The sequence below is a fragment of the Arvicanthis niloticus genome, chromosome 18, assembly GCF_011762505.2.
Source record: "Arvicanthis niloticus isolate mArvNil1 chromosome 18, mArvNil1.pat.X, whole genome shotgun sequence".
NCBI lineage: Eukaryota > Metazoa > Chordata > Mammalia > Rodentia > Muridae > Arvicanthis > Arvicanthis niloticus.
In genome coordinates this window covers 44,649,050-44,673,214 of record NC_047675.1, presented here as the reverse complement: position 1 = coordinate 44,673,214, position 24,165 = coordinate 44,649,050, and the positions used below count along the sequence as shown (strand labels likewise).

Sequence of the window (24,165 nt, the reverse complement as noted above, 5' to 3'; positions counted from 1 at the left end):
CCCTGATGCAAGCATTCTCCTGCAGCTCTCTCCTTAGCAATGCTCCACTCTAAGGACCATGACCTACATAGTACAAAACTGCACTAACTCCTCCAGATTTCATCAGGATAAATGTCTAAAAGCAGGATTATCTCCTCTGAGGGTTTGTACTTATCACGGTTAGTCAGAGCCACAGGCCTCTGAAAGCCAGGCTTGGCCTCGGGGTTTTGGTCTCCCCCTCCGGGATCTCTCTGGTTGGTCTCTACAACCCAAATTGTGGCACAGGCCCGGTAGCTCTGCTGATGAGCTAGGGGCCCCTCACTGTTATGCTCCACTTTTGTTCTCCCAGAAGCACCTCGAGCCACACTTTCTCGGGTTTGATGAGGCACAGAAATAATTGGCTCAGTGGGAAAAAATCACTCTGAAATCCATATCTCTATACACGGGGTGAGCAGGCACCCAGAACTCACTTGATAAGTAGCGATCGTTTCTCTGTCCAGGGTCCGTGTCACGGAGACGCTTCCTGTGTTCTCATTGATCCGGAAAGTTCCTTTAGGGTCTTGATCCACTCCCTTCCCGGTGAGCCGGAACTTGGACCCTTCGGGTCTGTCACTATCGACAACCTGTTCAGAGAAACAAAGTGACATTTAAGACTGTCTGAAGGGCACGGAGAAAGCCCATCGAAGACACCCCGACACCCCTTGGTGACCAACCCACTAGTGTCAGGTGCCAGTACAAAGCTGCCCGATCAACCAAGATTAGCCAAAAGCAACCTTGCCGAAAAATAGCATCATCACTTAATCTGGTTCATGCAAATGGTTGTGACTTACAGCTGGGGAAACTTAGCTATATCAGAGAGACCTTGGGTAATGGAGCAAGGTGGGCGGGTGATGAGGAAACTTGCATTGTTTTTAATGGAGAAAAGAGATTTGGTTTTCTCTGCAAGCAAGGCTAACTGCCGAAGCCATTTAGCACCAGTCACACACTGGGCAGTCACTGAGCAAGGTTTACACCTTTGTTGCTAGTTCCCACATGCTTCAAGGCTCCCCTGGGTGCCCGGCTTTGCTGAGCGACTCTCCTGAACCTCTTTATACTTTTAAATGGTGCTGGGAATGTGACTTATAAAAAAAATTCTGAGTTTGTTTGTTTGTTTAATGGGTAAGACCACAGCTGTACAGTATTAAGCAAGCTGGTTCTGGTCACTGCTCTTAAACAGATACAAATGAGATTCAAATCCATATTGTTCCCATCTCCAGCAGTGAGCTGGGCAGCACTGCCCTTTGTGACGGTTGACCCTGGTCTGGTGTCTGAAGACTAAGTTCAGAAGTTAAAGATAGAGGGAGGTTCTTCTGATCATAAGGAATAGTAACATCAGAAGCAGCAGGCAAGCGGGGGAAGACCTAGAAAATTTCAGAAACGGCGAGTCGTGAGCACACTCTGAGAAGAGGAGAGTTGAGGGAAGGTAAGGGTTAAAATATGAAGGTCAAAATAGGGCGTGTGGATCTGTGCAGTTAAAGAGTGGGGAGGCTGGTGTTTGTACAAGCTAGTTCTGAGTCACACTCAGAAATCATATTCATCCATATCTAATGTCGCTGTGTCATCAGAGCTGCCATTGTTAATCTGGTTATAACAAAATCAGCTTAAAGGCCATGAACACAGCAGATACTGGGGAGGCGCAGATAAAAGAAGGCTGATGTGCAGCCAGCTGTAACGGCGTCATACAAGAGCAGGTGTCTATGTAAGTCAACACCCTCCAGAGGCAGTGCAAGTACCAAGCCTGCAATTCTGCACTCAGGCACCAGGTGGCAGTAGTGTCTAAGGTAGGGTGAGCATCATGGCGGTTACTTGGCAGGACCAGTTGAGGCACACCAAAACAATTCCACAAGACCGTTAGGTTTCCTTGAGTTTTCATTTTCATCATTTAAAAATGTTCTCTACTGAAATATACTTAAGGTTTTAATTAAACACCAATTATCTCTGTGTGACTTTATAAGATTAATGAAAAATAGGATCAATAACAAGACACATGATATTTTTTTTGACAAAAAAGACATTTTAATCGTGATTCACTGGAGTTAACTCATCTCAGGTCCTTTTTTGAGCCCCCATCCCCTGCTTAGAGTCTTTGAAAGGTCAAAGACCCACAGCTTCTTGGCCTTGTGGTTGAGACCAGGGCCCGCCATATTGTCCAGCTGAGCAAATACATGCCTGCCTTCATGCAAACATGTTACAGCCCTATTTTCAAATACAGGTCTTGGCCTCTGTTCCCAATTTCATCAGGTAAAAAAAATGGGGACAATCATCATTTAGTTTGGGGGAGAGAGTGGGGAGGGAGGTTGAGGATTTAAAGAGACAGTATAGCTGGGCATGGTGGCAGGGCCTATAATCATAGCCACACAGGAGCTGAGGGAGAGGGATCTCAAATTCAAAGCTTGAATGTTCCAGAGTGATTTAGAGACAGCTTGAGCAACTTGGTAAGACCCTATCACACACTGTAACTTTAAAAGGAGGGTTAGGGGCTTGGGTGAGCAGGCCTGAAGCTTGTGAGAGAGGAAGACCTGGCCCTGTCCATTGCCTGGGCAAAGCTGGAGAGCCGGCCCTGGTGCCTTGGGTACAGGAGAGCTGACAGGGTAAGCAGCTCAGCTTCTACCCCATCACAGGTCCAGGGCTCTGAGCTGGCCCGCCCCATCAACCACTCCATCCATGAACTGCTGGAACATGTGAAGGGGCCGGTTCTGCAGATCTTTGGATCTGCAGATCCAAAGCTGCAGGATCTCCATGACACAGAGTAACAACAGGATAGCCTAGGGGGTGTCATGGTGAGGACCCAGTACTGAGGGTGTAGCAGAAGCCAGAGGCCTCAAACCAGACCAATGACTCACTGCAATGAACATTTGCAAGCAGAAGCTGTTTGGGCAAAAGGGTGTACTGTGTGACATACCGCAACCTCCACGAATATATATGTGTATACACACACACACACACACACACATATATACACACACACATATATTAAATAAAATATTTAATATATACAATTTGTATTTTACTATAACATTTATATATTATATTTACATAATATTTAATATTAAATAAATAAGAATAATTAAAAATATAAGTATAAGCATATTAAAATTTAACATAGTTTCATTTTCTTTTAGTGGGGAGGTTGCAAGGGCAGAGGGTGGATATGAAGGGATGAGGAATGGTGCATGATGGGAAATTTACAAAGAATCAATAAAAATATTAATAAAAAGAGGGCTAGGGCGTCTACAGAGTCCTTGCCTAACACGCTTGAGGCCTTAGGCTTAGTTCTCAGTACAAAACCCCCAAACTAAAGCATAAACGAAGCACACAGACCGGGCGCTGATAAATCAGGGCTAACCACCATAATTCCGATAGCAATACTTGCAATAAAATCATGCTGTTGCTCATGGGTGAGATGGATCCTTCCAGGCATAAAAAGCATCTTAGCCAGATAATAAAATTAAATCCATTTCTAAGGAAATAGACTGACATTTTAAAGAAGTAAATTCACCAACTTCTCCGGTCCTGGGAGTGATGGTCCAAGCAAGGTAGCCGGGGACAGCTGGGACCCTTGGATGATCCTCATTTATATCACTTTCTCTCCAATGTGCATTCACATGTCCCCTTTCTGCCCGTCGGCACACTCGAGACGGGCCCTATTAACCCAGAAGACAGCCTGAATCAATGAACACCGTGTCCGTGTCCCTCGGCAGCTGGGGAGTAACCCCTTCTGAGGTAGGGCCCTGTTTCCATTGGCCTGCGGCACACGGGCTGGGGTGAGGACCAACCAGGAAGAGCCGCCCTCTGTGCTCTCTGTTCTTTTCCCATCTCCCTTTGTTCAGAGAGGGGACCCAGAACCTTCTGGAAGAAGCAAAGCGCAATGTGCCTCCTGGGGGCAGACATCTCTACAGCAAGCTGAACTCTAGACTTGGAAACTCTCCCGGGGAGACTTTTCCTTGTACCGACAAGGTCAGGGCCAGTGCCTCCTTCTCTCTCAGACCGCTTGAACCACTTGGCCTTATGGAGGCAGAGTTTCCAGGGAGAGGGCCCTGTTTAATGAGTGACTGCCCGTGGATCAAAAGGACTGATTCTCCAGGGGCAGAGTAAGCCTCCAGTGCTGGGCGCCAGCGTAGCATTGCTCAGCTCTCTCTCTCTCTCTCTCTCTCTCTCTCTCTCTCTCTCTCTCTCTCTCTTGCTCTCTCGCTCTCACTCTCCCTCTCCTCTCTTTTCTCTTTCATCTCTTCCCCTCCTCTTTTCTCTCTCCTCTCCTCTCCTCTCCTCTCCTCCCCTCCCCCTCCCCTCCCCCCTCCCCTCCCCCCCCCACCTCCCCTCCCCCCCCTCCCCTCCCCTCCCCCCCTCCCCTCCCCTCCCCCCCCTCCCCTCCCTTCCCCTCCCCTCCTCTCCTCTCCTCTCAGAACCCAGCTTTTTAATCTATGCCTGGAGCCTGCCTCTAGTCGTCAGAGCTGTGTGTGTTGAAGGAACACCTACAGCCTAGTATAGCTTTCCCAGAACACTGAGGCACAAGGGACACCTGCTCACCCGCGGGGGCTCGAGCTATCAACAAGAGCATCTCTTGAGGTGTGCTTCCTGGTAAGCATCAGCATGGCCTGGACTAGGGGACATGCGAGTCTCCATGCCTCCTGCCCTGGCCCTGCTTGCTTTGCTCCCTCTGTCCCTGCTGCACACTCAATCAAGCTAGAGGTCCATCACCACTCTGTCTTCCGTGGACAGACTGCCGTCCCTGGCCCACACATTTCTCACTGAAGTGGGTTCCCACTACCGCCTTTTGGAAGCTTCTTTTGAAACAGCCAGGTCTGTTTGTCACCTTCTGTCTTAAACAGAATGACAGCGGAGACTCTTCCAGCCTGCTTCCCAGGAGCTCAGTGAAGCCAAGTGGGCACCTCTCTAAGGTGTAGCCCACCAGTTCCACCTGTGTCACAGGCAGTGGGGCTTAGAGGAGCTTCGAGAGAAAGCACAGGAATTGGGGACACTCTTTAGGGAAAACTGGGTGACTCTGCTGAGTTTCATCATTTGACATTGCAGTCTACAAAATGCAGACTTGAGAACCACAAGATTGAGCTACAGAATGAAAATCGCAAGAGAGAGTGAAACAAAGAAACAAAAGAAAAAAAGTAAAAAGAATTTTTGTTTCAGAGTGAGTTTCGGATTTATAGTGGACTGCATGTGTTGGGTTCCTCCTTGGTCTTCATTAATAGGCTGATGAGGAAGTTCAGGTCCCTGACTGAAATTGTGAAGCGATTTCCTCATGGTTGAAGTATCGCATCTTAGAGAGAACAAAGTGTTATGGATGGCCCTGGTGCTGTTTGTATTTTGAATGTAATTCTGCTTCTTCAAGAGGAGTGGATCACTTAAGTACTCTGGTGATCTCATGTGAACCTTCTTCTCATTTTAACTGGTCAAATAAAGGCTAGAGCCTGTGATTGGAAGGAAGATGAAGCAAAACCACGCGGCCTGGGGAAGCTGCAAGCAACAAGAGATCTCATAGCTGGGGAATAGAGTAGTGTAGTGGCATATCTGCACATTATAGGCATGCAGCTTATAAATATTATAATTGAGTTATATGTTTTTTTTTTTTTTTACACGGACATATTGGGGTTAGAGAATTATTACAATACCGGACAGCTTATGAGACTTAGCTTCTGAACAAATGTCAACTGGGAGAGCTGAGACTTAGAAGATGCACAAGGACCCCTTCAGAAGGACAAAGAAAGAGAACTAACTGTTCCAGGAGGATGCTGACCAGCTGGGGTTGCCTGGAGGAGATTCTTCAATGCGCCCAGTTGCCTGCAGTTACGCAGACACCTCCCAGGGTCTACCTTTTGAGACTCGCCATCCACCTACACTGGGGTGGACCTTTTGAAGTTGCTACTGCCTTTTAAAATCTGCACCCCCACAAGCAGCTCCTTACAAACACCCCTCCTAGTTACCCTAGTAAACTCCCTGGCTCCCCAAGGCCGGCTTTCAGGGTCATTACTTTGGTTTGTTTGCTCACGTCTCTCCTGGAACAGGGTCACACAACACCCAGCCACTGTCTTCCAATGTTTGAGGAATGCTTGAAGTTTCAGGGCCACCCAGCCTCACTGAGCAAGAGAGACACTTGGCCTGCTGTATGTGTCTCTAAGCCGTTGGTGTTTGCAGCTCAAGAATTTCCAGGTCGCCCTTACAGAGGTGCACAGGGCTCCTTTGGTTCACCCAGATGTGGCCTCATGTAGCTCTCCCATCCGTCTGACTCAGTCCTCTGGCCAGAATCAACCCCACAGGCCAGCCTCAGCAGCTGTTAATATCCATAACTTCGCAGAGCTGCCGGTTTGCAATTAGTGGGCTTGGCCATTATCCTTTGTATTTCAACACTTCTCTGCACAGCAGGATTTTTTTTTTCTTTTCTCCTTCTGGAGTTAGAATGGGGAAAAGAGTTAATGATGAGAAAGAATGAGGACCCCAGGTGCCAACTTGCCCAGAGGGCCTAGAAACTGCATTCAGAGCCCTGCTGTGTCCCTGGGGAAAGAGACTTCTGGCTGGCTGCACAGGTGGCAGAAGGGGGCTAGAACCAGGGTCCTGACACTAGAAACCAAAGGCCTCTCTGCTTTTCCCTGCCAAGGCTCTTTCTTATCATCATGTTCTGCTGCAAACAACCAGTGAGACAGGTGTGTATTTAAGATACTGGCTTTTGGTGTGTGTGCATATGTGAGTGCATTATTCCTGTGTGTGTGTGTGTTCATGCATGTGGTTGTGAGTGTATTTGTATGAATGTGTTATGCCCGTGTGTTTATGCATGTGGTTGTGTATGTGTGAGTGTATGTGTGGTTGAGTGTGTGCATGTGTGTGTGTGTATGTGTGTGTATGTGCACATGTGCTATGCCTGTGTGTGTTTATGCAGGTGGTTGTGTGTGTGTGTGAATGTGTGTGCATGTGCATGTGTTATGCCCATAAGTGTTCATGCATGTGGTTGTGTATGTGTGTGTTGTTGTATATGTGGTTGTGTGTGTGAGTGTATGTAAATGAGATTGTGTGCATGTGCAGGTGTTATGCCTGTGTGTGTGTTCATGCATGGGGTTGTGTGTGGGGGGGTGTATGTGTGCCTGTGTTATGTGTTCCTGTATGTGTGTTCATGCATGTGGTTGTATGTGAATGAATGTGTGTGTGTGTGTGCGTGTGTGTTTCTTTTCTATGGAGGTTATAAAATAGCTCCAGCTGGCCTCTACTTTGTATCAATCCTCCTGCCTCTGCCTCCGAGGGCTTAAATTACAGGTGTCATTTAAGTGCATAGTTACTATGTGTATATGTGGACACATATAAATAGTTTGAAGAGGGATAATTTTAGGCTTTCAGAAAGGCCATGGAAAGAGCACACTTTTCCCATGTTCCTGCCTGCAGTGCTGACTGCACTAAGGGGTCAATGCTAATACTGTGTGTGTGTTCAGAGTGTGCTCTGATGTGATTATCGCCTTTCTTCATATCTCAAATGCAGCACAGGACACTCCCCTCTCACACTCCTGGTTTCAGTGTTTTATAAAACATACTCATTACACTTATGTATGCATGCATCATGTATGTATGTATGTATGTATGTATGTATGTATGTATGTATGTTATATATGTATTGTATGTGTGTGTCCATCTACATGTGCCACAGCATATATGTGCGGGTCAAACGATAACATTCAGGAGTTGGTTATTTCCTTCCATCTTGGGTCCTGGTGATTAAACTTAAGTGGTCAGACATGCAGGCCACAGACCTTTACCCACTGAGCCACCTTTGTGGCCTGTTGAATGTGATTTTAAATAGCAAATTCCGGCGCCTCCTTACATTTATTCTTTTAAAATTGTAGTGGCAATGGCTGCCTTAAATTTACATATGGAAAATATACAGAATGTACCAGAACTATGTAGTCTAAGTTCTAGGTGTCTGCTCTGCCATGGTAGCTCCTAGCCTGACCTGCTGGTGAATTCCATCATCAGACGCTTGACAATACTTCTGGAGATGTCTCTTTTCTTTCTCTGCCTAGAAAAGTATACAGTAGGTGTTCAATAAACACCTGAGTTATGGTTTAGCGGCTCCATGTCTCTCATCTCCCTTCCCATTGTGGGACAACAATGATCGTTTTAACACACATCAAGTGTGGTCAGGCTCCTTCTCAGGCCAGCACTGTCATGACTACCCTTACGCTTTCAGGATAAAAGCCCAGGAACCACCCCAGGTGTGTTTCCACTTGCTTCTCCAGTTGGGATCTGCTCTCACTCTCCCTCAACCTATACAAGCTGGATTTGGCTCTCGCCATGTCTTCTGAGGACCTGATCCATTCTTATCTTCTGACCTAAGGGCCAGGGTGACCACCCACCCATGACTGCTTCCTCTGCTCTGCTCCCTAGAGGCTTCTCTGGGCCCCAGCTTTCGTCCCCTCCCCTGAGACAGAGAGGGCCGACTCTTGTGGGTATGGCAGAGAGCCCCTGGCTGCTCATGTCTTCTTTTCACATTTTTTTTTTTCTGGGCTTAAGGCACAGGAGACATTAGATGAAGGCTCTAAGTAAAGAACTGCAACTTTCTCTGTGTGTTTTTATGTGGTTGCAAAATGCTCCATAAACTCACAAATTAAAAGTAAAGGCCTATTGTCCCAATCTCTCTCTCTGTCCCTCCCTCATGTGTGTTTGTGTGTGCATGCCTCCATCAGCATTTCTGCATTCCTCTTTTCCTGGGATTTGGCAGGAGTCACAGAGGGACCTGGTCTCTCCCACCATCTTTATAATTTGAAAAAGGATTTTAAGTAAACACCTTTAAGTAAACTAGAAGATAGTCAGACCTGGTAACATGGGTTCTGTCACCTATGTTACAAATTCAAGCCCGTCTGGGCCACAGAGTGAGTTCAAGTCCAGCCTGGACAATGAGACTTTGTATCATAAGGAAGAGTGAAGTAAAAAGAAAGTTGAAGCCTTAGGGTTTCTGGGCTGCTGGTCTTGGGCTGTATAAGACATCAGGCTGAGCAAGCCATGTCAAGCAAGCCAGCAAGCAGAACCCCTCCACGGCCTCTGTATCAGCTCCTGCTTCCAGGTTCTTGTTCCTGTTCTGACTTCCTCCAGAGATGGACAGTGATGCGGATGCAGGATCCAACTAAACCCTGTCCTCCTCAAGTTGTTTGTCACTATAGCATTTCATCACAGCAATAGTCACTAACCCTGGCCGAGACACCCAGGCTGGCTTACAGCTCACTATGTAGCTAAGGATGCCTCGGCCTTCAGATTCTCTCCAACTTACTTTTGGTCATGGTGTTTTATCTCAGCAATGGGAACCCTAACTAGGACATCAGAAGACTAAAGCAAATCCCACGCTGGAAGTACTGAGATGTTGGTCAGAAGCAATAGGCTATCACCGAAGATGGCTGACTGCCACTGTGTGGATCTGAGCCTTCAGAAGATCTTGGACTGCTATCAGATGGTCCCCCACCAGCATAAGCAACTTTTCTAAGGATCAGTGGAAAGGAATGGAGCCCCTGGGAAGGAAAATGGAAGCTTAGGACCACAAGAAGAGGAAACATCCTGCTCTCTGTCCATAGCCTCATCCATTAGCCTTCCAGAACTGCATTTCTTCTCTTCCGATTTTAGAATGCTCACGTTAAAGGCTATAGTGAAGTCTGGCTTGGGCTGAGTTCTCTGGGATTCAATGTTTACGAGTTTAAAAAAAAATTGTTCCTCTACATTTTTTTTTTCTGGTGGCTTACAAGTGTTTTGGTGGGTTGTGTGTGGGTCTTAGTTAATTTCCTAGTGCTGTGATTACATGTGATAACCAAGGCAATTTGTAAGTCCATGATGGTAAAGCAAAAGCATGCCAGCAGGCGGCTAGAGCATCAGCTGAGAGCTTACAACCGACCCACGAGCAGGAAGCAGAGAGAGTACTGGGAAGGTGTGGGCTTGTGAACTCTCAAGCTCACCCCCCCGTGACACACCTCCTCCAACAAGGCCACACCTCCTAATCCTTCCCCAATAGTTCCACTAACTGGGAACTGAGTATTCAAACATATAAGCCCATGGCGGCCATTCTCATTCAAACCACCGCATCGAAGGATGTAGGAATTTATTTTATTTATCTTCACAGTGCCATTTCTTATTTTCATGGATCCACAAGGGTTTTGCTTTCGATTTATTCCACAGCAATACTGCTATACTTTTCAGAATTTTTATTATTAGTATTAGTATTAGTATTAGTATTAGTATTATTAGTAGTATTGGCTAGCTGCAGGATTTCTTTTATAAATGACTCATGGACAGACACAGGAGAAGAGAGAGCATTTGGCAGCATTACATACAGAAGCTAAAAAGAAATTCAAGGGTCCAGTAGACGAACGCATAAGTAAATCACAGTGCACACAGTCAGCTTTGGAAAGGAAGGTGACTCAGAGACCCGATGGACGCTGTCACAGAGGGACGTGTGTGCTGCATAGTTATGCTTCTAAGAGGCACAAACAGACTGAGGGTAGGAGGCGGGTTTCTGAGAACTACTGAGGGGAGTCGCTGGGCTCTCAGGAGAGAGATGAAAGGCTCTGGGCACATGTAGGAGGGATGGGCACATGAGGGTGTGCGTGGACTTAGTGCTAATTGTGTGTCTTTGTTACTGTGAACAAGGTTCTCTCACCAGGACATGTGGTCAGCACTTATCTGCTTCTAGGAATACTTCTTACGGGTGGCATGATGCCTCATCTCCTCTTTGCCCTTGCTTTTAAATGTTAAGTTCTGGATTTTTAACATCTGGAGAGAGGCATTTGGACCCGGTACAAGGCATCTTACCCAGGTTCCTTCAGTCTGTCTTTCCTGTAACAGGGGCACGGAGAGGAGAGGATTGGGTGAGGATGTAAGTTGTAGGTGTTCAATGGCATTCACAGCCATCAGGGGGAAGGCATCAAGAGCCAGGTCTAGAAACAGAATGATTGCTCACACACTGGCCTAGAATGAATGAATCGCAAGGTCTTCCTGAGGAGGTGACACCTTCAGGTGCCTCTGAGAAAGAACAGCGTGCTGAGTCTGGGACGTCAGAGGATCCAGTGGGTAAACCTCTGGGAGCTAGTGGAGTGTTTTCAGTCTCCAGTGGGTACTGAGATCGTCAGAGAGCTTCATAGGAAGTCATCACCATGTGCCTTTGCACTTGAGAAGCAAGTTGGGAAACCCAGAGGCAGGGAAGTGGTGAAAACAGGGATTGAACTGGCTAAGAACATCCAGGGGACCTGAACCATGGGCGTGACGTCCTGTACTAATGACTGAACTCCAAAAGTGGACCCCCCCTCCCCCCGCCTCACACTTTCTCCATGGAGACTGAGTGGAAATGCTCGCCCTGGGCCCATGTCATTGGCAAAGCAAGAACGAAGGACCTCAAAGTCTCACTTCCCAGATTTATATGCATCTAAAGGGTCACCACTCTGTACATCAAATTCCTGGCAGCATCATCCTTAAATTCTCTCAGTGACCCCTCCCCTACTGAGCTTTGTCAGAGCAGTGGCATGATTTGAAGGTTTCTGCCATCTAAAGGGAAAATAAATTATTCAGGCCCCTGGACAAAGTTGAAATATACACACCAAGCATCTTACAGACTTGCCAACCTTCCTTCCCTCTGTTTCTCTGATCCCATCTCCTCCATCAGTATTTTTTTTTTTTTACAGTTCCCAGAGAAAGGTTAAGCCAAATATTTATGCACTCATTTGAACCACAGTTCAGAGAAAGCAACTTAACAAAATCAGCATTATGAACCTGGAGCCTTTCCCACTTGGAAGTAATCAACAGGAACAATTGAACCAGTTCTCCCTGGAGATTCAAGTTGGCTACTGTTGTACCGAGACTTTCAACACTGCCTTCTCCTCCTCCTCTTCTTCCTCCTCCTCCTCTTCCTCACCTTCCTCCCCCTTCTCTTCTTACTCCTCCTCTCCTTTCTCCTCTTCTTTCCTCATCTCCTTCCTCTTCCTCCTCCTCCTCCTCCTCCTCCTCCTCCTCCTCTTCATCCTCCTCTTCCTCCTCCTCCTTTCTCCTATCCCCTAATTTTGTGTAAGATTGAGGCTTGGAAAATAAGCAGTGTCTAAAGCAAATAAAGTGTCAATCATGTTCACTCGAAAGCCTGGCATTCTTGCTCCGCTCTGCCCATTCCTTTGTGGGAAGGGTTCATCCACAGCTCTGCAGTTTCAGATTCTCCAAAGCTGCCACACTCTCACATAATTAGATAGCATCCAGATTTAAATCTCTCCAGACCCTCATCACCTTGATATCAGGAGAGGATTGAGTCTCCTCGGCAATGCATTCAGCTTCTCCACAGCTACCTTCCTGCCTTTCTTTGAACCCCTAATCTTTACTACATCTCCCCTACGTCCTTCATCCATATCCTCTGCCATGTAGCCATTACTTCTGCCACCTGCAAATGCCATGCACATGGGTGGAAAAAGCCCCCCAAGGTCCAGAGATATAGATAGTTGATGGCTGTAAAGGAAGGGAGAGTCATTCTCCTTTGGAGAAGTCAATACTGGTAGGTTTCCCAACACTCAGTGGATGGGAACACCCTTGGCCTCAGGGGCTATTAACAGTAACAGAAACGATAACAAAAAGGAAATGAAGTTGAAGGGGAGATGTGGTGATGGGCACACAGGGGAGTTGGAGGGAGGTAGCCATGGAAGGTTATGATCAAAATATAGATGTATGAAATTTCAAATAAATTAGAATATCATGTTAAAAATGTCACCCTCAGGCCTGGCTCTGTGATTGCCCTCTGATGATCCAGAAGCTCCTATGCAAAAGCAAAGCTGTCTAGTTGGACCAGATCATTTCTTTTGGAAGCCTAGGGTTGGGATGGAGAGGGATGGGATGCTGAGTCCTGAGTCTGCTATTTTGGAGGCATCCTACCAGTCCATATACAGAGTCTCTAACAAAGAAAGCTAACAGGAAAAACTCAGGGCACAGTGAGTGCCTGCGTATGTGCTTACGTTCAAACATGGCACACCCCATGGCTAGTAAACACTCCTGTCCATGCTACACCATGGCTGCTTCTGTCCATATGCCTTCATATTGTTATTCCGCCTGTTGTTAGCCCAACTGTGCTCATATAGCAAAATATCACAGTCCCACCCTCAGGCCATTACTTCAGCAATATGGTGGCCATCTGTGGGTCTCATTATCCTCTTGCTCCTCAGAGTTCCCTGTACCTGGATCACCTCAGTGAGGACCAGTGATTACCTTAGTAAAGATACGGTGTCTTTCATTGCACCTCGTCCTCTATGCTCTTCAGTCTGTTTTATTCTTCCCAGAACCCCCAGCAACTGCTCCGTTATCTTCACTGTCTGTTATTAAGTGCTTAAACATAAAGACCCACATTCATCAAGAGTTCTGTTCTGTTTACCACTGTGGACACTGCATGGCCCATGATAGACACTCAAATCTTTGTTAATAAATAACAAAGTCATGTAAATAAAAGCTGAAGCCAGGGACACTATCGTCAAACAAGAAAGTGAATGAGGCTGACAAACAATGGCCACCGTGGTTTAAGGATGATTGATCAACTTCTGACAAAGACCAGCCCTGTTTCTTGAATTTCGGTTCAGAAATATGCCCCTGGGATCTCAGAGAGTCATTTTGAGTAGTCCGATGTAATTCAACAATCCCAATGAAACACATACAAACCATACTTGCACACTTGCGTATGCATAATACACATGTACACACAAGCACACAAATGCTTTAAAGAACAAAACAGTTTGCTGCACCAATGTTAGGAAGTCATGGATGACCTGTGGTCATTTTGGATGAACACCTTCGCCCCCACTGAAACTATAGCCTCCTAAATGTTGTTTTACCTAGAGAATGTCAACAAGAGTCCATGCCAACAAAAGCCTTGAGGAGTTCGGGGGATACATCATACATGGACGTCTCCTGATTGTGGCCTGCAGGGTCCTCTCAAGTCATGTGACTATTTTCTCTGGAACAATAATGTCATACAGCATGGGTGATCACTTCCTATCAGCTTTAGCTCTATGGCAGGTTCTGTCCCATTGAGATATGTGGATGACCCTGGTGATGTATAGATAGGGGACACAAGACAGAGAGACAGAGAGAGAGGGGGGAGAGGGAGAGAGAGAGAGAGAGAGAGAGAGAGAGAGAGAGAGAGAAGACGAAGAAGAAGAAGAAGAAGAAGAAGAAGGAGAAGGAGAAGGAGAAGGAGAAGGAGAAGGAGAAGGAGAAGGAGAAGGAGAAGGAGAAGGAGAAGGAGAAGGAGAAGGAGAAGGAGAAGGAGAAGAAGGAAGAAGAAGAAGAAGAAGGAGGAGGAAGAGGAGGAGGAGGAGGAGGAGGAGGAGGAGGAGGAGGAGGAGGAGGAGGAGGAGGAGAAGACAAAGAAGAGAGGAGAGAGAGGAGAGAGAGGAGAGGGAGAATTGTGTTTTTAGTAAAACCAAAGCTTGGTGAACAGTTGGCAACTTGGAGATCTGGTGTAGGAGGTGCAGCTTGTGTATCCTGGAAAGAATAGCAACAGGAGAAAAACCAAGTGGTACACATCTAGAGAAACTGCCAAAGCCACTGACAGCAGAGACGGTATGAGCTTCACCTCCCAACCACTGAGATCTAACCAGGCTGAAACAACTTGATGTGGTCCTAACCTTGTGGACCCACCCTGTGTGAAGAAAGAGGTCTGAGGACCTCTGTTGAACCCAGCATGGCCACTTTCCCCACCTCAGCTGGGTGAGACACCTCTCCTTTTCCTCCTCTCCGTTTGTGCAGGTACCCGACAGCATCCACCATCCCTGTTGCTTAAAGTTCAGGGGCTCGGAGAACAGCGCATGCTCTGGCTTTAACAAACCCTTGTTTTGTATTTCTGAACAAGGTGGGAAAAGTCAGGGAAAATGATTTTACGACTAAGACTTTGAAGCAGCTTCAAGCTGCAATCCCAATAATAACTGTTTTTAACTGAGCCTTCTAAATGTCAGGTGTTGCACAGAGGCCAGGTGAAAAGCCGCCAGGGTGGCTCCGGTATCTGTTTCACATCGAGGTATATAGGCCTAGTATGGGAAGCCCTTTGTCTGCCACAGTTGCACAGTTAAGGGTAGGACCAGGTATGGGAATATTTGAGATGACCCATGTCAATTGAGAACCCCAGATGAAGGTCCTACGGGTGCTAGAATCTTCTATACCCAGAGTTTGAATGTTTTGCAGAGGTGGCTGTCCCGTATTTGAAAGGTTCCTATTGAAGAAAACCCAAGCCCACAGTCCCCTTTGGATCTCATAGTTACAGGCCCAGAGGCCTGGCCTTTATGTATACATGTGCCTGTGCATGTGTGAACTCACACATATGTGTGCCTGTCGACACGCGTGTTCAATCCTGACACTTTCCCACTGAAGGTGAACATGTTCACATACACTCATTTGTAAGCTGCCTGACCCTTGTGCTCCCAACCCAGCTCATTCTGCCTCCAGACTTCCCTGGTTGTTATAAGCTTATCACAGAAGTAAATCAAAGTGTTCTCAAGAGGAGAAGAAAAGATAAAAGCAAAAAAATGCAGCATCCTCGAGAGAGGGATATTTTTTATAGTTCCACGACTCTGGCAATTCTGTCTTTAAAAAAATCCATTATTTAATTTTAGTACCACGAGGTGCTGGCAATGACTAATGACCCCTCTCCTACCTTCCAGTATTTCTAAAATATTAATACCGGGTGGATTCCTCTCCTAAGGGGAGGTAGGAGCTGAATCCTTTATGTGCTTCAGAACCTGATCTAAAACAGCAGGCAGTATACTCAGTATCTCCAGTCCTACACTCTGGGTCCCTCAAATGATGCCTGCCTCAGAGGATGGGGGTCACACAGCTGGGTGGGGGGATGAAATAAGCTGCCGGCAGTGCCAGTCCCAGTATTGATATTGTCAACACCGATCTTTTAAACTACCCATCACCATGCGCTTTCGATCTGCACTAAATTTGGAATGTGAATCATGACGAGAAACCGTAAGTGGCCTGACCTTCCCAGCCCTCTCAGGTCAAATGTCTGCTTAGGATAACTGCGTGGGGATCAGTGTGTAGCCAGCCTCAGACTGCCCACATGGAGCTTTGAGCATGGCCCCCACCATGTTGTAGAACAGATCCTGTGTGTGTGTGTGTGTGTGTACCCATGTAAAATATATCTTGACATTTGTAGTACATGAGAGGAACAGTAGAGGAAACTTTTAAACTTTAGACTAACAGGATCCTAAATTATCCTTGATGACTGTGGTAGTGTGAAGAGGTGTGGACCCCATAGACTCATGTGTTTAAGTGCTTGGCCCGTGGGGAGTGGCACGATTAGGAGGTATGGCCTTGTTGGAGGAAGTGTGTCACTGTTGGGGCAGGCTTTGAGGTCTCTTACGCTTAAGCTCCACCCAGTGTAGCACACAATCTCCTCTTCCTGTCTATGGATCAAGATGTAGAACAGCCAGTCCCTCCAGCATCATATGTGCCATGCTTCCCGCCATGACGATACTGGACCGGATCTCTCAAACTGCAAGTCATCCACAATTAAATGTTGTCCTTTTTAAGAGTTGCTATGGCCATGGTGTCTGTCCTCTGTAGTACAACTCTAACTGAGATAGAAATGGACTTTACAAACGACATCAAGTTTTCTTATTCTTCTCTTTCCACAACGAAGTTACAGTCAAAGCAGAAGCAGCAGATGCCCAGGCTCTACTTCACTGCTTAGACTCTTTTGGCCTCCTTTAGACAGCATCTTATTATGTAGCCCTGGCTGGCCTGGACCTGGCTCTGTAGACCAGGCTGCCCTTGAGATCACAGAGATCCATCCTCCTCTGCCTCCTGAGTTCTGGGTGCTAGGCTTAGAGGTGTGTACCACCACACCTGGCAAAGTTACAGCTACTTGCCTCCCTTCTAGACTTTTAAATCCACACAGCTGCGTAATGCAGTTTCAATCATTTCATCTTCATGTGTAAAATAATTGTAGATTCACATGTAATTGTAAGAAATCTCATTTACTCAATTTTCCCTGAGAGTGCTATCTCGTCACGCCGTGGGCAGCAGGATGCCACCTTTTAAACATCCAGTGTTGTTGGATGGCTGGTGTTGTTCAGAGTTCTCTGGAGTGCCATTTGTCTGTGCGAGCCTCTGACATCTGTCTATCCACTGCTTTATTCATATCTTCATATTGGCAATCAGTCATTTCTCCTCAGTTTCCATCATTTCACCATTTAGAGAATGTCAGGTGAAGGGTATCTCACACTGTGACTTTGTGCTATGCTTGTTGGTAATCCCCTAAAGATCTTCCCAAGTTGCCATACACAAGGCAAAGCCAGGCACGGTGATGTATGGCTGTCATCCCAGAAAGTGGAGGTGGAAGGATCAGGGGTTCAAAACCAGTTTGAGCCGCACTATGAGCTTAAGACCAGCCTGGGCTATTTGCGGCACTATGCCAAAAAGCAGACAACAATAGAAACCAAGAGCTACCTGGACATGTTGTATGGGTGTTTTCCTGGGCTCTCTGTCCAGCTTCAAGGATCTGTGTTTGTCCCTCCACTACACAACACCGTCTTGACTTGTCACCATGGCACCATTACTCTTAATTTCCTAATGTGACCTTCTTCTGGGTTGCTTAACTCTCCCAGGTCTGTGCTTTTTATATACATTTTAGAATAAGCTCGCATGACTATAGAAATCCTTGCTGAGACTTTAGCAGAAATGACATTAAGCATAAACATCCCCTGTTATATGTCTTTATGTATGACACCGCAGGCATGTTACTTATCCTTACGGAACATCTCTTTTCAAACAGCTGCTCGAAATTTGAAATAGGTGTGTGGCAACCATACCTATAATGTCCAGCATGTGACTGTCTTAGTTGTACACTGAATAAAGTTACTGCAAACACTTCCCCAGGAGGACGAAGATACTCTGCATTTGGGGTTGTCCTTTAAGCCAAGTCTTCAAAGGTGTGTGTGTGGGGAGGACTCAAACACAGAGAAGGAATCATCTTCCTATGGTTATTTTTCTTCAGTCAGCCTTACATAGATTTTGCATTCTGTACATGAAAAACACTACCACAGTTAGCTTGGAAATTCCATCAAGGCATGAGATTGTGTATCAGGGAGGGAGGGGGACCCATCAGTTAAGCCAAGGAAGGCTACAGAACATCCCTGCTTTCTCTGAGAATGACAATGTCTGTGTTGGTGGCTGGCCCGATGCTGTTACTACCACAGACCTGCTCTCAGCCCCCACCCCCATCCCCACCCCCCTGCCACCTTGCCCAGTATCCAACTAGAGAAGGTGGCTAAGTGGAACCTACTTCAATTTCTCTTACCTCAGGCCAGTTATTCGCTACTAAACTGCTTTTCCTTAAAGTCCCCTTTCATCCGAAAAGAAAAGAAGATTTAGTTAAGTCATTTTCTTTTTATCCAAGAAAAGCAAAGGGCAAAATTGACCAGCCTCAATGAGCTGCCTTTTGTTTTGACGACAGGGATGGCTGTCGTCGGAGGGAGCCCTGAATGGAGTGAGAAATATCCTCCGAGCAGGATAACTCATGGCTGCTCAGAGACCTGACACAGTTCCATTTGAGTCTCTATCCTTCCTAATCAAGTTTCTGCCTTTTCCTGTAATGGAAGTCTCGTTCCGGGGAGAGAAAAGAAAACAAAGCCTCTGCTTCTAAAACCATGCTGGGCCGGGCTGCTAATAGTGAACCGTGATCATCCTTGCATTGAGAACTGAATGCTCAGGCTCCCCATGTGAGGAGAGAGTGGGGAGCCCTGGTGGCTGCATCTCAGCCCTCTTAGTGTGGACTGAGCTTGTGGTTCTGTGGCAGAGTTCTTGTTTGACCATCCCTTTTGGACTCCGTGGGAGACGAGGCCAAGAAGAGTGAGAAGTCACCACTGCGGGACAGACAACGAATGTCCCAGGGGCCTTGCTTTGTATTTTGACACTGACTTGTGTAATCGAAGCAGACGGTGTCAGCCTTGATTTCCAAAGATGGAGGTGGAACACTTAACTATTAGAGCAGGTTTTTCAGGCAAAGCTGTCAATCAGATCGAGACTTGCTGGTCCTCAAGCCGAATGCTTCCCTTTAACACTCGAGTGTGGAGGCAGACAGAGATCTAAGCTAGAGGGGCAGATGTAACACTAAATCAATGCTGTGGACCAAACGGGAGTGCAGACGTGCTCTGTGTGTGGACAGTACTCTTGAGCACGTGCACCGCTCGAAGTGAGGGGCAGAACCTGTCTGCTTTGCCTTGAGACTCAGTCCCTGTGCTTTTTTCCCCATCCTATAGAGAATACAGGCTCTACACAGAAAGAACAGGCTGCCTCCTAGTTCAGAGGAGGGAAATCAAACCATCTGTGCTTCATCCCCCGGAGGTGGGGTTCAGAGCATTCGGCTCAAGCTCCAGGTTCAAGTTCTTTCTCAGATTTCTATTATCCATTTTTTTTTTTTTTGGAGAAACTGTTACTAAATCTTTCTAAGCCTCAGCTCTCTCTGATGTGAGGAGGGCCTGGTACCCATGGGAGGCTTGCCAGCGGGGGATAGGGTGGGCAGTGCTAGGGAAGAGCTGCCATTGAGGACAGCCTGCCACCTGTCACTCACCACGGGTTCACATTATTATCTGCAGATGCACACACCTTCGCTCCTGGGGAAGCCAGGCATCTACAGAGTGCCTGCTGTCTCTTTTTCCTCCTTCTGATCCTCTTCCTCCTCACCCTCTTCCTATTTCTCCCCCAACCCCATGACAGGGGCTCACTCTGCAGTCCAAGATGGCTTCTAGTTCTCATCCCCCTGTCTTAGCCTCTCCCAAGTGCTTGAATTTTACGCATATACCACCACGCCAGCGTCTTCCTTCAATTTTGTAGAAGTGGTTTCTGTGGTTTGGGGTTGAAGACGATTATACCGTGGAAACTGCAAATAAAACCACATCCCCATCTCTGAGATGTGCTCGCCTGTGAGTCACGCGCAACAACTGTTCCCCTCAAATCCCTGGCCATGTGCCTGGGCCTGCTTCTTTGATATACACAGCTCAGGCTACCAGAAGTGAGGGCACATTCAGTACCCCTCAACTTTCTGAATCCAAGGCTGTAGCAGGAGGCTTTGTGAACACACACACACACACACACACACACACACGCACACTTGCAGCTCAACACCCCCCCCACTCCCCCCAGAGACAGCAGCGTGGAATTGCTGGTTCTGTGCTAACGAAGGCAGCCATGGCTATGAAGACCTTGGTCCTGTTCCTTTGCACCACCCGGATTTATGTTTCTTCTTTGGACTCAGCTCTGGGGAAATTACTTTTCTCCAAGTGTGATGTGGGAGATGGGTGGGGACTGTGGGAAGCAGCATACACTACCTATCACCCTGTGATAACATCTAGAAGTGAAGAAAACACACCGGCATCATTCAGAGAATCCTTCCAAAGGTGGCAACACCTCAGCTCAGGGCTCATGTCCCTTTATTCCTCACCGGATTCCTCACCGGTCCCCAATCCTCCATAGAGATGATTCCAATGTGGCAGACATGACTGAGTGGACTGTAGGGGCCGAAGAACACCACTGTGCACACGAAGCAGCCATTTTGTGTTCCTGAATGCTAATCCCCAAGATCAGACTCTGAGGAGAGTCTCTGGGAGGGAAGGAAGGCAGAGAAGGTTCCAGAAACAGTCCTCAGCAGTGGGATATAGGTTAGTGCCTGAGGACGCATGAGTGTTCCTTTGGGTTCATCCTCATGTCCCCTCACGGTCCCCACACTGTTCCCTCTCACCTCACCCCACCTCCATCATGTTTGCCCTCAACTTCTACCATCAGAGAAACTTAAGACATGGGCAGTGACTTTCTCATGTTCATTTCGCCTACTGGGGAAACTGAGGCATGAAGGTTAAGGATTTGGTCCAAGCTCTTGTAAATTTGCATCATCATCAGCTGACCTAGAGGAAAAACAAATTTCTTGAAGTTGATATACACAGTGGCAGCTGCGGCTACCTACACGTGATCAGCACAAGAAATAGTCAAAATTGCAGCAGGGGTGGGGGTTGGAGCCCCACCCTTGGCTGAGAGTCTACTGGCAGCTCATGGCACCCGAGGGAGGGCATGGCCCTCCTTTGGGGATGTGACCACTGGTAGGTTCCTTGTGGCTCAGTATGGGCCACACACCCATATGTATATGTGCAATGTCAACTGGATTTAAAAGATTTTAATCTTTAAAAATTATGTGCATTTGTATGTGGAGATAGTTTGTGCATGTGTGTATAATACCTACAGAGGCCAGAAGAGGGTGTCAGATCCCCTAGAGCAGGACTTACAGGCAGTTGTGAGCCATCCCATGTGGGCGCTAGGAATACCCACATTGCTGCAAGAACAAAAAATGTTTCTCAATGCTGAGTCACTTCTCTAGCTCCTGACCGGAGGTGGGGGGGGGCTTGATAATATAAAGAAAGAAAGAAAAAGAGGACCTGTCATGACATCAGTAGGGAACTGGTCTGGGGATGCTAACTGGATGTCGTAAGGGGGTGGCATATATGATCAATACACATTATATAAACACATGAAATGCAAAGAGTAAAAAGCAGTCATATCCTATGACCCTTCCTTAAACTGTATGAGGTAGAATCTTGTTTCTATCTTCCAAGTCCAAAGCAAGGCTTATGTAGGTTAAGAGACTCCCCAGCGGACACTTAGATATGTGTGTCCATTGAACCTTTGTCCTAAATCACTACATTAAGTAATCAGATCGATCATCTATAAGAATTTAACCAAATAAGCATATCTCTAGCCCAAAGCCTGCCCTCTAGGTGACCGAAATGAGCAAGCCGAGAAATGGTTAGGCCACTTGTTCTGGCCAACTTAGTAAATTACACAGTAACAAAGGGGGATTCAATCAATTGCTTTGCAATTAGCCATTATGAAAAGATACAGAGAAAATCCAATGGGCTGTTTGGTGGAGCAGGAAGCATTTTAAATGTCACCACAGTGAGAGAAATATTTGAAGATCTGTCTTCATAATGGTTAACTAATTGCAATCTTCAAATTTTATTGCCTTGGAAAAATAACTCAATTCCAGAGATAGAGCATTAACACTTGGGGACATTTCTTGCTTTTCTTTGTTAGCATGGAAGAAAAGCACATACATGGATGAATCTCAGTAATTTAAAGGGATGGCTTCCCCACTAATGATCAAGATCCCCGTGGGCAGTATTGACTCTCAGTGACCATGTTACTTGTTACTTACTATCCAGCAACCTGTGGCAACTTACAGCAGGTGCTCATGAGATAGAGAATCACAATGGCAAAGAGACGTTGGGAGATCTCTCTCTCTCTCTCTCTCTCTCTCTCTCTCTCTCTCTCTCTCTCTCTCTCTCCAAACGCCAAGTTCTGTTTAATGAAATTCCAGCACTACCCAGGCACCTATGCCCAGGCAGAACCATGGAGAAGGGCAACCGCACATTTACATAGTAAGCCTGGCACCCTTCTTGTACCAGCCCTCCTGTCTGTTGAGTGGAGATAGTGAGAGGCAAGTCTAACTGTTTGTAGTTTTCACCCACAGGGGATTGAACTTTGGGCCAAATGGAACCAACCTAATGACTTCAGGAATGGGTATTCGTCAAATCATTTTCTCAGGGCAAAGGCTGACGTAGCTGGTGATGAAGATGTTTTTGCCTGGGTAGTCATGTGCTAGGGGGATGCTGTTTGTGACCACATGGGGGAAAAACCATTGATGGTGGAATGGAGCTCAGCCAATCTGCAAAGCAAAGACTACAAACAGCTTAAGCCTGGATCCAGCTGCAGCCCTGGATGTCCTGACTGTTGGGTACAGTGCATGCCCGACCCTGACTTCACCTCTCTGAGTGGGTTTCTATCATTCGTGAGTTTCGTCAGAATCATTTCTCAGCTACTCAGTTATTTTACCCCATTTTCTTAATGTCGGGGCAACCACGAGAAGGCCACTGGGGGTAGAATTTTGAAAGGAGACTATCTCACAGTTAAAACTTGCATGTCAACCCCCAGGAGCATAGAGAAGGGGTTGGAAAAAGTAATTCTGATATTCTGCTCAAAGGAGCAATTGTTGAGGCGAGACTGGAGACTTGGGCCACAGCCGAGTAGTTGGGAGGTTTAGAGGTCACAGTTAGGAATTCACTGGGTCCTAAAGGCAGAAAGGGATCTAGAATTATAATGAAAATCACATGCAGAATCAAAACAAATCAAAAGAAAGGGAGGCTCTGACTTATATCCATATGCCACAAAGCAAAGAAGCCCATAAATGTGTTTTGTTGAAATAGAGCCTTGAGTTGCTTTCAAAGTGTGTTGGACACATTTCTGGAGAACTGAGAAGTCACCATGCTCACATGACTAACCAAGGATGGATAAATGTCAGCGACCCGTGTCCAAGTCTAAAATCTGTTCAGTGTCAGACATACAGCTTTGCATTGGCCTCAGTTTGATTTCACCTCCTTCTGGCCCAAGGTCTTGGTCAGCGAAGTAAAACCCAGGCCCAAGAAACAAGAGAATGAAGAGAAGACGGCAGGTCGAGCAGCTGAAAGAGGCACAATAAACCGTAATAATTGCTGATAAAACTTTATGGGAGGTCATTAATCCTAACCACTTCAATTTCCAAAAGGAAAGATTCATTGTCTTTTTAAATAGACAAAATCTGAGTTTATGGGAAATTTAATAATATTCATGCTTATGTAATAAGAGACTCCAAGAGACTTAACATTTCCTGTGGATTTGGAGTAGAAGCAGGATGCTGTAGGAGGGGCCAGGCTGAAGGCCAAAGATTGGTGTGGGTGTGAAGCAGTGTTCTGAGCTTTAGGGTTCTCCTGGAGAGAGGCAAGGGATGGAAGGACTGGAATTGACCTCACAGAGGCCCAGAGCCTGCAGGTAAACAGCAATGCCTATGAAGCAGAGCCGAGCCTGTTCAAACCCCAAACTACCAGATCCAGGGAAGTTCTGTCTCCGTTCTGTTCCTTCTGCCCACACCGGCTCTGAGCTGAGCTCTGTTACTTCCCGAGTGACTATAGTGTCCCCCTATTCTCTGTCCATCAGAGGGACCAATGATGAATGATGACACAAACCATAGCATGCCTGCCATCCCTAACTGCACAGCTAGCACTACTTTGTTTCTTAGTTGGAAGAAAAGTCACAGTCACGGCCACTTACAAGGCTCTTCAGGACCTGACATGC

General features: G+C 46.7%; 1 protein-coding gene across 1 annotated transcript in view; it reads right to left on the bottom strand.

The window, feature by feature from the left end:
• Positions 1 to 24,165, bottom strand: part of Cdh13 (cadherin 13) — a 1,011,337-nt gene that overhangs the window by 453,987 nt on the left and 533,185 nt on the right. The window contains exon 5 of the mRNA XM_034522532.2: positions 450 to 602. Coding sequence (XP_034378423.1) covers positions 450 to 602 — 153 coding nt within the window. The remainder of the gene's footprint in view (positions 1 to 449; positions 603 to 24,165) is intronic.